At 38.6% G+C, this 17,709-nt stretch overlaps 1 protein-coding gene across 1 annotated transcript in view; it reads right to left on the minus strand.

Moving 5' to 3' along the window:
- Positions 1–1,843: 1,843 nt before the first annotated feature.
- Positions 1,844–17,709, minus strand: part of LOC125486074 (ankyrin repeat and SAM domain-containing protein 1A-like) — an 89,442-nt gene continuing 73,576 nt past the window's right edge. Inside the window, exons 2-4 of the mRNA XM_048612123.1 lie at positions 5,655–5,735; positions 3,309–3,465; positions 1,844–2,531 (exon numbers count right to left, since the gene is read on the minus strand). Coding sequence (XP_048468080.1) covers positions 2,505–2,531; positions 3,309–3,465; positions 5,655–5,735 — 265 coding nt within the window. The 3' untranslated portion in view covers positions 1,844–2,504. The remainder of the gene's footprint in view (positions 2,532–3,308; positions 3,466–5,654; positions 5,736–17,709) is intronic.

The raw sequence follows: 17,709 nt of genomic DNA on the forward strand, positions 1-17,709 counted from the left end.
ATTTAGGGGATGCAAGCAGTCTGCAGAAATCGTTATCCAACATCAAGCAATTTAGGCATAATATATTACAAATTTTAGATTTTAAACAAGATATGCAAGAATAATTCCAGTTATGATGAAACAAACACTCAAACTCTAACTTTGGAACAATTATTTTTCCCCTAAATTGACTTGTTTTTCCACAATGTAAAAAAATCACTCTTTCAACCAGTTGTTAAACTTAGAAAATCATTTGAAGACTACGGTAATTCAATTTACCAACGGGCTTTTGCCATTACAAATTTCCAGCTTCTACAAATTTTCTTCCTAAGATATTCTCAAAGTGTAACTGATGCACTTTTGATATTTCTAACTTTTCTGAAACTTTACATCTTTATTAATTATTTTTCAATTGCACAAATAATCTTAACGCTTTTACTTAAGATTTATGTTCTGCAGTTAAGAAACTGAAAGCAGGTTCATTGTCAGGTGAAATAGCACTAACTAATGGGAGCATTGAAAACAATCTGTGGAAGACTGTAACTGAATGATTGCATTCAGAGTGAAATCTAGTTTGGCAAAACTCTAATACTGAGACAATATCCGGAACATGTGCAGAATTAAGGAGAGGGTAAATGGAAGAATACATAGTATAATTTTTAAGTAGTAATGGGGAACAGGAGGATTCTTTATTTTGCTCTTCAACAAAACTAACTAAAAACTAGTTTTTAAATCATTATCAAGTACTAAAGGCCAGACTGCTACATAACCCTGGCTTCAGTAAAACTTGTTTAATAGCAAAATGTAATTGCAGAGATAATTTTTGTCAAGTGTCTCAGTGCAATCATCTGCAATTCTTTGAGTAAGCAATAGAAAAAAGATGAAATTTAATCCTTATCAATTTAGAATTATTTCCCGCTTCGTAAAATATTCATATATTTTTTTAAAACTCAAGAAAACCCTATGTTTGGTTATAAAACTATTCAGGGATTAATTCTGCAGTTATATTTACCTCATCTCATGAGCTACACACAACTTAACTGTGCATTTTACACATAATACATCAAAAGCAAATAATTCAAGCTATAATTAAAAATTCTGCTGCTACCACACACGTGTGTTTTTTTTGTGGGGGGGGGGGGTCTTGGATGTGGCTAGATTCAAAATTAACATCGCCAAATGTCTATGGTGAATGTTCCTCAATTTCAATCCTTAATATGATTCAGAATATACAAATTCAATATCATTTTAATGTTAAACTGATGAACACCAAAATTTGTGCAAATTTAATTTGCTTTTAAAAATGAGATATCTAGAATAGAAAGTGATGCAATGTTTGATGATTCTGAATATCTCTCCATTTAATACCGTCAAAGAAGAATTCACACTGATATGCTATGCTTAGGTGTGCCTAACAGAGTTAAGGATTCAGGTACACTGATGAGATAGAAGCAAGGAAGTTTATAATATCTGACAGTAATCTTCATGCTATCAAAGAGTAGGCATTGTGGAAAAATATTCCACATTCCCAGAATCAGCACTCTATGACATGCAAAAAGAAAACTAAGCCACTAACTTCTAAAAATATTGTGCTAGACTCAATTTAAATGTGCTGAGAATACCAAATGTCGTTGTGTCCATATCAGTCTGAAATATTTGTATAAAAGCAAACTATATGTCTATATTTCTCAGTCTCCACTTGATGTATAGTGATTTGAAACAAAAACAGAAATTGCTGGAGAAACTGGAGTCTGACAGCATCTGTGGGAAGAAAGCACAGTTACTATTTCAAGCCCAGTGACTCTTCATCGGTTATGAGTTCTGAAGAATCATCACTGGACTCAAAACATTAATTTTGCCTTCTTCCCACAGATGCTGTCAGACCGAGTTTCTCCAGCAATTTCTGTTTTAGTTTAAGATCTCCACATCTGCAGTTCTTTGTTCTTTTATTGCAATTTCAAGACCAGTACGTGGGCATATTAAACACAACAGAAACAATCATTTTCATCCTACAAATATTCAATTCAAGTCCACTGCCCTAGTGGAAAGTACACACAGATCACTACCATAATATGTAAATAAACTTATTTTCTAATTTGTAGCTCTTGAATTTCAAACAAGAAAAATGAAGTCAGTCAAGCCATTTTGAGGAAAATAATTTTGGTGTATTCAATATTTAAAGCAAAACAGCAGTGGCATGAGTCACCACAAAGTTTAATATCTTGAAGGAAAACACATCTGGAATTATTATTCATGGCATCCAAACATTGAGATATAATTATTTTCAGATGATACTGCAGGCTGTCAGTTCCTCTCTCCACAGATACTACTTGACCTGCCAAGTATTTACAGCATTTTTTACTTGTGTTATGGGAAAATTCAGTACTGGTAGTTTTCAGCTATGTACCAAGTAATATGGGGGATAAACTGGCACAGAGGAAAATATTCGTCTAAAGCTATTTCAAAACACAAATTCCTTGACACTGGGCGTACTTGGAAATATTTCATGTCAAAAGTTGAAGTTGTCAAGGTCCTTGTGTTTCTTCCAATTCCTAAGGAAAATATAGTGTTTAAGTCATTCACTGTGCACAAAACAACCTTAAGAAGATTGAAAACAACACATTTTGAGAACAGTATATTTTTATTTCTTTCTTAAAGTAACCATGTTTTTGTTGCTCTAAATTGCTGGAAGTGCGTTTAAAAACATGTCACAAAGAAAGATGGTCGACTGCTCCTGGTAAAACCTTCAGTGGCAACTTCACATTTTTATTGGTACCAAGTTCAGACAACTGCAGCATGGGGCAGTTTGGGGAAACATTAGCTGCCATCGAACAGTGTTTCTGTTGTCACTTATTAGAATCATTATGTCTACGCGCATGGCTTACTATCAACTAGGAATGGTGGGTTGAATATTGCTCAGGATACACCAAAATCCAAGAGATTTCTATCATGTGTACCAAAGACATTATACAGTCCAAGAAACAGGAGAAGCCTATGGTAATAGCACTGAAGCAGATTTTCACATAAAGGGAATTGGAGACACTTCAGATTTGATTACTGGTGCTACAATTAGTGTAAAATCTCCCTGCAAGAAATTAACGTAAACCCAGCATCATGAAGCCTCTGGCAAACTCTGAATAGACGAGTTTAGGCCATACAAAATAAATCCTTAAAAAAACTAATTTTTTGGTCCCCACCTCTTTCTAGAGTTTTTGATAGTACCTGAATAGCAACAAAGTCAAGTGTGAAATTAAGAAGTATTCTATCGTCAAGAGATATTAAATACATATCCTCCAACACTATTCTTCACAAATCCTAAGACTTCAGACCTGTTCGTTGACTTTTGCATGGGATGGTCCTTGATGAATAAGAAGTCTGACTATATGTGAATCTCCTTTCCAAGCAGCAAGATGAAGTGGATAACACCCCTTGTTATCTGCAATGTTAGTGGAAGCTTCATTCTTCAGTAGCATTTCAACAACTTCCCTATGAATAAAAGAAGACACATAATTATTTTTGTTTAAGACGTGTTATGAAATTCTCTAGTACTTATTGAAATCATGTAAATCATTACCAAGTGCCTGGTTTACAAACATTTTTAAATCACAATAATTAAATGTTTGCTGCATAGTCCAAAGTAACTTCTGTTAAGAATATGTCAAGCTTCAAGCAATTTATTTTTATTGACACCAAATAGCATGCATTGTCCACTGGCAAAAAAGGTGGGTGAAATTGTTAACCATGACTAGATTGTACTCAGGAGGTAAAACAAAAAAATCTCACAGTAAGACCTGTTAAAGTCTATCAGAATTGAGACAGGATTCATCTTGGTGGGAAGAACTTGGAGACACAATATAAAGTGTATAACTCTAAAGAGAGTACAGGACCAGAGGATCCTGGGTGTGTTTTTGCAGAAGTCACTAATGGCCAGATAGGTTAACAGGGCAGTTAATATACAGAGCATTGAGCTTTCTTAACAGATGCATACATAACAAATGAAATGAGGTTATGTTAAACTTGAATGGAACACTGTTTCAGCATCAAATGACGTAGTATCCAGTTCTGGTGTGCCACTCTTCAGGAAAGACATGAAGGCCTTAAAGAGGGCGGAGAAAAGATTAAATGGCAATGGTGCCAGAATTGCGAAACTTCAGTTACATAGGTTGAGTGTGGATCAGATAAAAGATACACAAAAATCATGAGGGGTCTGGACAGAGTACTTAGTGATCGGGAATGCACACAAGTGTGTGGCGTGGAGGCAAGTCCAAGTGTTCATGAGAGAATTGGATTATTATCTAAAAATCACATAAAAAGGGCTATAGGGGGAAGATCAGGTAATAGTACTAACTTAATTGCTCCTTCAGAGAACCAGTGTAGACATGACAGACGAAATGGCCTCCCTTCTGTAATCTGCAACGCAATCTCCTGGGCCTCAAACATTTGTAATAATCCAGTCATCCAAGTTGGCATACAAGGCAGAAGTAGACAATGTAACCCCTCAAGCCTATCCCACCATTTGATTAGATCACAACTGATCTTTATTTCAGCTCAAAATTTCCTGCGAGCAACCATACTCTGAAGAATTCCAATTGATCCAGCATCCATGGCTTCCTGAATAAATAAGCCCCAGATTTCCATCATTTGTGGAGGAAATAAATCCTTCTCATTTCAGTTCTTCTTTCAGCTTGCCCATTACACTCATGATTGCCAAAATGCTGGTTGATCATCCTTTTCCTCATTCCCTGATCAGTCATACATTCCTCTTTCAATCGAGTCAAGATGTAATGGCAAAAGACAACTGGTCTTAGGTCTTCCTCTTTTCGTATTTCTTGGTAGTTCTACCTTCATCACTCACTTCACCATATTTCTTTCCCCTTCCATAGATGATCATACTATTTAATTCGCTTCTCAGCTACTTTGTTCAATGCTCCCACAATCATCACTAATTTCCTGGTGTGTTGGCTTCCTGATCTTGTCGATCCTTGTTACTCTATATATCCATTTAAGCATTCAAAACTGACAGTATAGTATGATTTTTCCCCTTTATTCAAGAGGATAAGAGTTTATCCTATGTAATCTCTCAAACGCATCTTCAATTTTAAAGAACTCGCTTATGTCAACCCTCAATTCATTATACCCCAAGCTCCTTTGTGCTCGGGAGTACAAACCAAAATTACTCAACCAGCCTTCGTAATTTAACCATTTAAAACCCAACAGCATTCTAGTGAATCTGCACTATTTACCCCGAAGGTTAACATATCTTTCCTGATATTCCGCTAAGTTTTGATGAAAGATGAACAACCTTAAATGTCAACTTTTCCTCTACAGATGTGGTCTGATATAAATGTTAACAATACTTCTTGTTTTTATATTTTGATTTTTTTTGTCTAAAGTGAAACACAGACCTCCAGATGGGGTCTGATCAAGACGTGTTGCAAATGCATTCCAACATACTTGAGATAAAGGACAATATTACATTAGCCTTTATTTATTTTGGCTCATTTTCAGTGAAATGCAAACAGACACCTAAATTCCTCATCTCCGTTACTGCCAAGAATTTCTCAGGTCCTAAATCATCACAACCTCAAAGAAAATGCAAGTGCAAGTTTTGGCCTAAGACAACAGGTTGCCACTCCAGTGAAATCAAATATCTTGTCTACAAGCATCTCGCTTACCTTTGTCCATTAAGAGCAGCATGGTGCAGTGGAGTGTAACCCGAGGTGTCAACACAGTTAACATTTGGCCCTCTCCAAATGCTGAAAAATAGAAAAAAAGCAATTAATATTTTCTCAAATATTATTCTGACTCTCTCTCAAAAATTAAGACAATGCTCAAAATAGCTGTCCCAAAAGACCAAACTGATTTTTAAAACATCTTTCTACCAAAAATAATTCTGCAGATTTACACGCTAGGAAAGGGAAAAAAAAACTGCCTGTCAGCACTTGTCGAGGTTCACCAGTCTATTCCTCATAAATAATGGCACTATGTAGCTATACACAGGAAAAAGGCAGATCTCCATTAAGAATTTTTTGCCCACTAACTTGACAACGACTGTTACATTGAAAGAGAGTATTTCTTTGGATACCACGGTTTTTGCTCAAGAGGAATTTTGTTCATTAAGAGATAATCTGTCATCTCAAATATTCTAGATCTTCAAATGCTGCACAATGAGGAGAATTAAATAAAAACACAAAACTAAGTTCAGGACACACAAATTTCATTTACATAGAATATTTTTAACTTAGTAAAACTTCATAACATTGTTAAGCATCAAGCTACAGGAGATAGCAAAAAGTGTCAGGGACAAGTTTTCAGGAGTTTTCTTGAAGAGAAAAAGAGGCTGAGGCACTGGATCAAAGTTTGGACTAACTAACTGAATGTGTAAAGACTGCATCTTGTTATTGTAGTGCTTTTTAAAGTGGTGGACTTAACGGAGAACTGTTTTGAAACCTAGGGATTCCCAAGGATGGATGCATGTTTCGAAATTTAAAAAACTGATACCTTTTGCGAACTCTGTCTGTCTAGCTGTGGATTCCATCTACGTGCTGACAATCTGGAACTGAGAGGTTATATATGTGTGAAGCTGATTGATAATTGGTCCTGCGTCAATAAGCCAAAGATCCCCTGCCTGCTAACAAGGTGATTGGTTGTCAATTAGCTGAACAGCTTGGACTGTGAACAAGACAGAGAGAAGCCATCCAAGCCAGAAGACCAGCAGGTCTGCAGCAGTCAAAAAGCTCTTCTTTTCACCAAGCTACTTTAAATCTGAAGAAAACCAGCTCATCACTCCTTCAAGAGTTGCTGTATGTTTAGGCTTTACATTGGGTAAGTCAAACCTTTCATGAGTGAAATAGCCATTCTGTATCTTGCAAACCAGTTGAAGCATTCAGATAAAGGAAAGTCATGCAGAAATCTTTGGATCAGCAAGAATTAACCCAACACATCTTTCGAAAAAAAGACATTGGAACTGCTTTCCGTCTGCACATGCATTTTTTTCCTGTTTATGTTGGTCACATGTGAGAGCAAGAGAGAGGGGGTGGGGCAGTTGCAGGGGCAGGCGCACGCAAGAGTTTAGAAAGGGGACAGAGTTTTGATTTGTAGCATTTACTTAATCAAGTCTAAGTGCTTATTCACAGCTGGAATCTAATGACCTGTAATAATGAGTGATTCCTTTTTTCTTCCGAGTACCTGATTTCTTTTCCCGCAATTTCTTTTTGTTTTTGTACTACAGACACACGCACTTTACATCAACAGTAGGAAAAATGTTAGAATCTATTCTGAAGAATAGGGTAAATAGACGTCTGGTTGGTAATGCTCTGACTGGACATAGCATGGATTTGTGAATGGGAATTTGACAAACTTGGAGGTTTTTTTGAAGATGTTACTAACAAAATTGATAAAGGACAGCCAATGGACTTCGTGCAAATGCCTGGATTTTAGACCACTTTTGATGAAGTCCCCCAGAGGAAGTTGGTTAGAAACGTTACACTAAAACACATAGGATAGGATGTAATGTATCAGCATGGATTAATGATTGGAGAGCAGACAGAAAGCAGTCAGAGTAAATGAGTCACTTTCAAATTGGCAGGCTGTAACAAATGGGATATCAAGGACCAGTCCAGAGCCCCAGCTGTGCTTAATTTACATCAACAATTTAAAGTTGGTGTCCAAATGTGACACAGTGAGCATTTTATTAAATGGCACCTGTGGGACCAGGTGTGTACTCATTGATCAAATATCAAGACGTTGATCAAGAGGTCCACATAATTAATTAAAAAAAACACACATTAACTGATATAAATGTAATGCAGGGGGTATCACTGTTATACTTTATTAACAGCATAAATCACTTAACAATGCAGCATCGCCTCAAATAAAACTTAGCAGCAGAACAGCCTTCTCACTCTCATCCTCAAACGACTATTTGGACATGTCAGTAATTTTTGCTGGCTTATCGAAAATGCCGATTCATAAGGTGCCAGTTAAAACAAAGTTGGCTGTATTTCCAAATGATGCAAAGTTAAGTGGGGAATGTGTGTTGAGGAAGATGAAAAGTGGTTTCAGGAAGATTTTGACAGTCTTAGTGAATGGATAACAGGGCAGATGAAATACATGCGGAAAGTGAGAAGTTATCCATGTTAGTAAGAGAAACGAGTGCATTTTTAAAATGGTAAGAGATCGAAAAGTTAGATAGAAGGATAGAATCAGAGTTTTACAGTACAGAGGAAGGCCATTCCACCCAGTGTCTTTGCAAGTTCTTTGAAAGAGCTATCCAGCTAGTCCCATTCTCAAGCCTCACCTCCATATTCATTGCTTTCAAATATATATCCAGCTCTCTTTTCAAACTTTGTATAGAGTCTGCCTCCACCGCTTTCCCAAGCAGCGCATTTCAAATCCTAACAGTTCTGAGTAAAGAAGTTTATCCTCATCCCACTCCTAGCTCTCTTGCTCAGTAGCTTGAAATTGTGACCCCGAGTTACTGATATGCCAACTAGTGGCAACAGAATATCCTTTACCCTGTCAAAATTGTTCATCATATTGAGCACCTCAATAAGGTCACCTCTTAATCTTCGGTGCTCCAAGGAAAATAAGCACCATTATTTTAATCTTGCCTTGTATCTAAAAATCCCTCATTCCTGGCACCATTCCAGTAAATCTCCTTTGCACACTCTCCAGGCATTCAACATCCTTCCTGAAATAAGGCACCCAGAACTGAACACAGTACTCCAAATATGGGATGACCAATGATTTGTAGATGTATTGCATCAGTTTCTTCCTTTTATAGTCTATGCTCTATTTTTAAACCCAAGGAACCTACAAGCCTTCTTAACCACTATTTCAACATGTCTGAACACCTTCAGAGAATTATGCACACAAACCCGGAGGTCCCTTTGCTCTTGTACTTCCCTCAAAGTTGTAGCATTCAGTCTGCATTGTCTCTCCATGTTTCTTCTACCAAAATGCATTACCTCACATTTCTCCGCATTAAATTCATCTGCAAGGTACCTGCCCAATTAGCCAACTTGTCAATGTCCCTCTGAAGTCACTCAGCATCATCCTCACAATTCACCACTGTCTGCAAATGTAGAGCTTTTGCCCTCAACAAATAAAAATCAAAAGCAGCAAGAGTCCCAACACTGGTGCCTAGGGAATACTACTTTCAACTCATCACCAATCCAAAAAAAATGCCCATCTACACCTACCCTCTTTCCTATCTTTTAGCCAAATTCTAATCCACACTGCCAAGGAACCATCAATTCTAAACATTTCTAATTTTCCAACCAACCTGCCACATGGCACTGTATTAAATAAACACCTAAAGTCCAAATATACTACATCCCCTGCACTATCCTCACTCACTGTCTGTGCCACTCCAAACAATTCAATCAAGATTGACAGAATGACCTGCCTTTGACAAAGCCATGTTGACTGTCAACTTAGATAACAAGGTGTAGAGCTGGATGAACACAGCAGGCCAAGCAGCATCAGAGGAGCAGGAAGGCTGATGTTTCGGGCCTAGACCCTTCTTCAGAATTCTTCTGTCAACTTATTTTTCTCTAGGTGTATATTTACCTTACCCCATATTATGGCCTCCAGTTTTCCTACCACTGACATCAAGCTGACAGGTTTGCAGTATCCTGGGTTATCCTTTGCCCCTTTCTTATGTAAGTGTCACATCTGCAATCCTCCAGTCACCTGGGACTAATTCTGTCTTCAGACAGGCCTGGAAAATGTCTGTCAAGAGCCGCAATTTGCTCACTTAACTCTGTCAGCAATCTAGGATGCATCCCAGCCAGTCATGGCGACTTCACTACCTGGAATGCTGCCAGTCTTTTTAGCGCCTCTTCTTTATCTATTATTATACTGTTCAGTTCCTCAACACCCACATTTTCAACAGGGCACTGTCAACTCTTCCTAATTTGGTAAAGGCAAAAGCCAAGTACTTGTTTAGTACCAACGCCGTATCTTTTGCTTCAGTGAGCAGCTTACTCTTTTTGTTCCTTTTTGGTCCCCCTATCCTTCATTAATCTTTTACTATTTGTTTTAGCACAGCCTGCCATCCTTTCCTCATGCTTCCTCTTAGTCTTCATTATCCAGCCTTAGCCTTTCTCCTACATTTGAGATACTCTTGTACAAAAGGGACCAAGGTGTCCTCATCAATAAGCCATTGCAGGCTAACATGCAGGTAATGCAAGCAATTAGGAAGACTGCTGGAATGTTAGACTTCATTGCAAAAGGATTTGAGTATGGGGTGCTGAAGTCTTGCTTCAATTATTCAGGAGCATGCTTAATTTTTGTCTCCTTATCTCGGTAAAGATACCATTGTGATACAGGGAGTGTATAAAAGGTTCATGAGAGTTGATCCCAGGACAGCAGGTCTCCCTGTGAACAGAGATAGAGCAAACTTGGTCTGTATTCTCTAGAGCTGTCTTTGTGTCGTAACAATAGATAAGGGAGTGTCTATGAGATGTTCTTCTAGTAGACTTCCAGAAAGGTTTTGGAGTAGATTTGTAGCTCGGGTTGTGGATGTTGTGGTTGGTTGGCTCGCCAAGCTGGTTCGTTGTTTTTCCGCAGATGTTTCATTGCCCTGCTGGGTAACATAGTCAGTGCAGCCTCCGACGAAGCGCTGTTGTGTTTTCCCGCCTGTTATTTGAATTCTGGAGTCCGTTGAGCTGGATTACCTCACTTCCGGTTTCCCTTTGCGGTGGAGTGTATATGGGGTCGAGCTCTATGTATTTGTTAATGGCTTTCTTCGTGGAGTACCAGGCTTCTAGGAATTCCTGTGCTTGTCTCTGCTTTGCTTGTCCCAGGATCTCGGTGTTGTCCCAGTCAGATTGATGGTTCTCCTTATCCATGTGGATAGAGATGAGTGAGTATTGGTCATGTCTTTTTGTAGCCAATTGATGTTTGTGTACCCTTGTTGTTAATTTCCTTCCTGTTTGTCTCAATCAGTGTTTGTCACAGTCTCTGCCTGGTAGCCTAGAAGCCTGGTACTCCACGAAGAAAGCCATCAACAAACAGAGCTCGACCCCATATACACTCCACCGCGAAGGAAAACAGGAAGTGAGGTAATCCAGCTCAACGGACTCCAGTGTTCAAATAACAGGCGGGAAAACACAACGGCGCTTCATCAGGGGTTGCATTGATGATGTTACCCAGCAGGGTAATGAAACATCTGCGGAAAAACAACGAACCAGCTCGGCGAGCCAACCAACCACAAGACTTACAGAAAATATTTATTGTCAATGGAAATGAAGGGAGGAAACTGGCTGAAGTCATACTAGCGTAAACAAGGATGGCTTCAAGTATTAGAGGTTTATCATGAATGGTTTTTGTGGTGCAGCAGTAGTGTTCCAACTTCTCAGCCAGGAAGTTCAGGTTCAAGTCCCACTGCTCCACAGAAGTGTAATTACAAAATGTATATACAAGATCCATAACATTGCTGCAGGAGCTCCTCAAAAGCACTTCCCTCTGTCAAACCATCTTTAGTTGCTTCAATGACATTCCCTTCATAATGAAGAAACCGACAATGTCTACTGACTGATGTAGTGTTCAGTCCCAGTCACAACTCCTCAGACAATAAAGTAATGCATATCAATGGACAACATTCTGGCTTGAAGTGATAAACGGCAAGTTACATCACATCACATGATCGTCAAGTATTAACCATCTCCAACTACAGAAAATCTAACCATCTCCCCTTAACGTTCAATGGCACCATTTTCATGGAATATGCCTACCAACAACATCCTGAGGGTAGCTATGGCCAGAAAATGAACTGCAACAGCTACAAAACCTCCAGATCAGAAACTGGGTATTTATGGTAAGTAACTTAACTTCGGATTCTTAAAGATTGCCCACCACCTCCAAGGCAAGTCAGCAGTATAATGAGAATACACAATATTGTCATCTCAACAATGCTGAAGCAGCTCAACATGATCCAAGATAAAGCAGTCCACCTTGATTGTCACCTCATCTTTAAACACATACTCCATCTGCTAATTTTATTAGTAAGATTCACTGCAGTAACTCAACAAGACTTGTTCAACAATACCTCCCAAATTTATTGTCTAAAGGAACAAATGCAACACTAACTCAGAACACCAACACTTACAAGTTCCCAAATCACACACTATTCTGACTGGAAAATTGTCACTGCATCGAAAGTATGGGACTTCTGCCAGAAACTTTGAATGCACGTAAACCACACAGTTTGGTGGTTCAAGGTAGTGTCTTTTCATCTTCTCAAAGAATCATAATGGAAGTCTCACCAGCAGTGCCCACATCCCACGAATGAATGGAGTTTAACAAAGGAAAATGAGGGTGGGAAGAAAGGGTTTAGAAAATACTTCAATTAATCTGAGTTAATCAAAGCTAAGAATCAAGAGTGAGACTTAAGGACTGGTGTACAGGGGACAGTGGCAGAGCCCAGTGGCATTACTGCTATCAGAAGCCCACAAATGCTCTGGAAACATTGTTTCAAATCCCATCACGGCAGTTGCTGAAATTTGAATTTAATTAATAAATAATCTAGAATAAAAATCAGTGATTACCATGCAGTAAAAATTCAACTGGTTCAGAAAGAAATGACTGCACACAATTCCAGACCCACAGCAATGTGGTTGACTTTTAACTGAAACAGATCAGTAAATTTACACTTCAAAGCACTTAAGAATTGTCACCAAACGCTTCACTTATTGGCGACACTCATCCTTCGAAAGAATATCAAAATTTATGTACACAAATCAACGATAAATTCAAAAGCTACGTCCCCATTGAGCTACAATGAAAGCCTGTATTTTGTTACAGGTATATGAAATCGTCCGGATAGATTACATCCTCATGTCCCTCGAGTATGAAAATTAATCACCTCAAATGCACCATCTTTTAAGTAAATAAAAATCTGATAGGGTCACCACACCTCAGGTGAGGGGAGAGATCGAAGGTGGGTAAGTAGAGTCCTTCGTGGTAGCCTCAGCCAGTGTAGTTACAATCCATGCTGTTGGTGTCACTCTGTATCAGATACCAGCCTCCAACCAACTGAGCTAACCCCCCATGACCACAAATGTTCAAATTAGAGCTAGTCACTTCAGTCTCTCTTTAAATTAACCTTCAATATGTGAAAGGATTTTTTAAAATTATTCATTCATGGGATGAGGGTGTTGCTGGCTAGGCCAGCATTTATTGCCCATCCCTAATTGCTCAGAGGGCAGTTAAAAGTCAACCACATTGCTGTGGGTTTAGAGTCACATGTAAGCCAGACCAGGTAAGGATGGCATTTTCCCTCTGTAAAAGGGAATTAGTAAACCAGATGGGTTTTTATGACAATCAACAATGGATTCCTGGTCATCATTAGATTCTTAACTCCAGATTTTTATTGAATTCAAATTTCACCATCTGCCGTGGCAGGATTCACACACAGAACCCCAGAAGATTACCCGTGTCTCTGGATTAACAGTCCAGTGAAAATACCACTAAACTGTTGCTTCCCCATTAATGTGTGAATATGTGCAGATACATTATGATTGATATGCAATATTAAGATTTTGTAGTACCTTTTACAGAAACATTTGAGAAAATAACAGAACACACTTATGTTAACATATGCTGTGACTTTTCTTGCAAGCTGCTCTGCTTTAGAAATATTAGCTTTGATGTTCGAAGCAGATTATCACTTATTTCATAACTTACCAGGCTCCAAAGGCAGAAAAATGGTGTTATGTTGGGTTGCTTTAATTGTAATATCCACATTAAAAAATAAAGTTTTAAGGAACCTACTGCAGTTCTTAGTCTTCTCACATGCATGCACTTCCTTACAGCTGTTTTCAAATTAAATGAATACTGACCAAATAAACTTGTCCACAAGATGGCGCTACTGCTCTGTAAAATGATTCAAACACCCTTTGCAGTCAATATAACAATACTTTGCGATCAATAATTCATTTCACAAAAAACAATACTTTAACATGTATTAAAGTTATATACAGAAATTTGAATCACATTTTTGAATATTTACAGCACTGATACACAAATTCAAAAATTCAAAGGTCACAGTTCATGATTACTCAGGACTATCCAGGAGAAAGATCTCTCTAAACTTACTTCTTCCATTAAGTGCATTAACATTTTGAACAATTCCTGCAAATTCCACCCCCCTCACAACAGCATTAACAAGCCGGAAAAGCAAAGGACACAGAAAAGGCTAAATCTGGACAGTTGTCAGGCCTAGAAATGGCAGATCATATTTATAACTTTAAATGTAGACTGTCTTCAGTACAGAATTCGGAGGAACTTTCTCTTCTAGAAAATGGACACTCAAAAGGCTGTTCAGATGGATGTTAAGAGTCAGGTGGTTGCTGGAATTCCACATAGACTATCTCTGGTTAGGAACTTGTCTGACACAGTGATTGTCAGCTGGGTGCTCTTTTGAGCATAGGTACAAAGACTCTATGTGGAATTCACACCTATTGTTGTGGAAAATCAATAGACTTCGAGACCCACCAACAATTGAACATTTGAGAAAAGGGAGGCTGTAAAAAAAAACTTAATCATGAGTAGATGTGAATGTCCACCATTTATCTCCCACTGTGTAGCAATGGATTCTAACTTCAAGTCATTCTGGATGGACAACAGTGTTGATAATGTGGCCAAAACTGATTACAAATAATAAATCTTATCCCAAGAAGCAGGGTAGAAAGAGTCTGGAAACTAACAGGGCAAGAGTGCAATTCCTCCAGCCATAAGAACGCAGCCCTTCCAAACAACCAGTCAGTGCCAAATAGTGTGGCAAGTACAAGTTCAGTTTCACTTGTGAACATCGACTGTACAGAAATTCAGCCATAACCTAGTTTGGACATCCAAAGACTTCCAAATTTCACTAATCCAAGGAACCCCCCAAAAAGGCACCCACACAGATCTTACAACAGGTGCATCTTAAAGGACCAAAATTTGAACAGATCATTAACTTCTGCTAAACACGTTTTGTCTGTAGGATCTAGAATCCACCTTTACTAGTGTATCTGTGTGCATGAGGGAGTGAATATCTTTTACTGCATTAACATTTCAGGGCATTGCATGACATTCCTTCAGATATAAACTTTGCTTCATGTTTACTAATGAAAATCACAACACTCAAAAGTCTTTAAATCTTCATAGAATCCTTATGATTTGGTACAAAAACGACACTGCCTTATAATCTCAGCGCATGGCACAGTCAAACTCTCGAGCACTGGCTTGTTGAAATCAAACCTTTTACGTCTTGCTGTGATGATTAAAAAAAAAACACAAAATTTAGCATTTGGAAAGAAGTTCTTGGGTGTTTTGTGCAAAAAAAGTTCCTCATTTTATTAAGACTATTTCCTGCCTCCTCGTTGCTGTAAGTACTGATTGGAAAGAGCTGGATTCACACCACAGGGTTCTTGTTCATCTCGTCAGATTATTAACACAAACAGAAGCATCTTAAAGTATTGCCTGTCCAATATTCACTGCTAAAGCATCTTGTGGCACAATAGTAGCAGCTGTACCTCTGGCTAAAAGGATGGATTCAAGTCCCAACTGCTGTAGAGGTGTGTAATAACATTGATGAACATGATTGAGAAACATCTCCAATATCCATAAATCTCCAAAAAGGAACAATTGGCATAAAGCTTAAGGTGTGGCAGCAAGTTAAACAGTAAACAAAAAATCCAAAAGAAGTGTAGATGCTGGAAATCAAACAAAGACAGAAATTGCTGGAGAAACTGAGCATGCTGGTAGCATCTATGGAGGGAGAAACAATGGTATGTTTCAAGTCCAATGACTCTTTTTCATATTGTCAATAAGTCTTCCTACTCCACAGAAAAGCCCAAACAAAATCTTAAAAAGAGCTGTTCTGCATGACAGTTTGGACAAAACTTGTTTATGTACTTCCACCAATAGTCTGTTAAGCCTGACTGATAAGTGAAGTGAAAGTTGCCATAATCACAGAGGACCACAGGCTGCTCTCTCAGGCAGATATACAACTGCTGATGTGTTTAATCTGAGCGTCACCACATTTCAGGTGAGGGGGACATTGAAAAGGTAGGGCCTTCATGGTGACCTCATGAGACAGGAATTGAACCCACTCTGCCTCCATCCATCCAATCAACTGACAATTATGATGGCTGCTAGGATCATGTTAATTTAAAGATTAACAACAACAGTGGAGAACCTCAGAAGGTCTGTCAACATCTGTAGTGAGAGAAACCGAATTAACATTGAGTCCAGTATGATCCTTCTTGAGTACCAATAGGTGAAACCAGTATTTTGTTTGTTTCAGATTTCCAGCATCCCCAATATGTGTGTTAAAGATTACCCTGCTTTGGAACATTGAACTGTAATGAAAAAGGACTAAGCTTAAATATGACACACAGCCAGCAACAAACCTAGATTTTCTCAAGATCACAGTGCTTCACAACAGCTAGCACAGAATCCTAAATTAATGACGATCAAATATTTAAAACATCAGTCAGAGCAGCAGCTCAGGAACCAGGTCTAGAGACAGAGTAGTGCCTGAAGGAAGATAAAGCATAAAGTACTTACTTTTATTGCAGTAGTTTGTTAGGAATAGAGACAGTGAGAAATCTGATCTTTGAGACTAGTGGGTAAGGCTCTGTAATTCATCACCCTGTCTCCCTGCGACTCCACCTTCAAAGAACTATGCAGCTACATCCCTAGGTCTCTGTTCGGTAACGATCCTCAGGGTCTTATCATTAACTGTCTAAGTCCTGCTCTGGTTTGCCTTACCAAAATGCAACATCTCACGTTTACCTAAATTAAACTCCATCTGCAACTCCTTGGCCCATCAGTTCAAGGTCCTGTTGTACTCAAGATAACCTTCAATGTCCACTACACCACTGGTTTGGTGTCATCTGCAAACTTACTAACGATACCTCCTACGCTCACTTCCAAATCATTTATATAGATGATGAAAAGCAGTGGAGCCAGCAGTGATCCTCATGCACACCACTGGTCATAGGCCCCTAGTCTGAAAAAAACCCATCCTCTGCCTCCTACATTCAAGATAATTTTGTATCCAATTGGCTAGATCCCCCTGCATTCCAAGCAATCTAACCTTGTTAACCAGTCCACCATACAGAACCTTGTCTGTACAATGTCCACCGCTCTACTTTTGTCAATATTTTTTCACCTCTTCCAAAAAGTCAAATCAAGTTAATGAGACATGATTTCTCATACACAAAGCCATGAGGACTATCCCTACATCAGTCCTTCTTTCCAAATGGATGTAAATCCTGTCCCTTAGAATCCCCTCCAACAACTTACCCAGTTTTTTTTTAAAACAGAAAGAGGAAATAAGTTGTTATGCCATTCAACTTAACTTCCTTTCTTCAATTAGTTTCCTATGACTGCAAGCAATTCCAAGTAAATCTTTACCAAGTCCTTAAGAAACTAATTCCACAAAACACACTGTAGAAGGTTCCTTAAAAGGGCCTTAAAACCTAAACGTCCCCAGAGCTCAAGTTCCGGGGTTGAAAAAACACAAATGGCATAAGACAGCATTTTGGCAGCCAATGAATGAAAACACAAATGAACCAGATTATGAAGAGTTAACAGTTAGTTCAGAAATTGTGGGCACCAAGGAATTCACAACCATACAGAAAAAAAAAAGATCAAAGCAAAACCTGATCGGTCTTCCCTTCCCACCTACACCCACACCCACACCACCACCAACCCCCCACCCCCCGACCCCCG

This window comes from Rhincodon typus, chromosome 25, assembly GCF_021869965.1.
Source record: "Rhincodon typus isolate 14 chromosome 25, sRhiTyp1.1, whole genome shotgun sequence".
NCBI lineage: Eukaryota > Metazoa > Chordata > Chondrichthyes > Orectolobiformes > Rhincodontidae > Rhincodon > Rhincodon typus.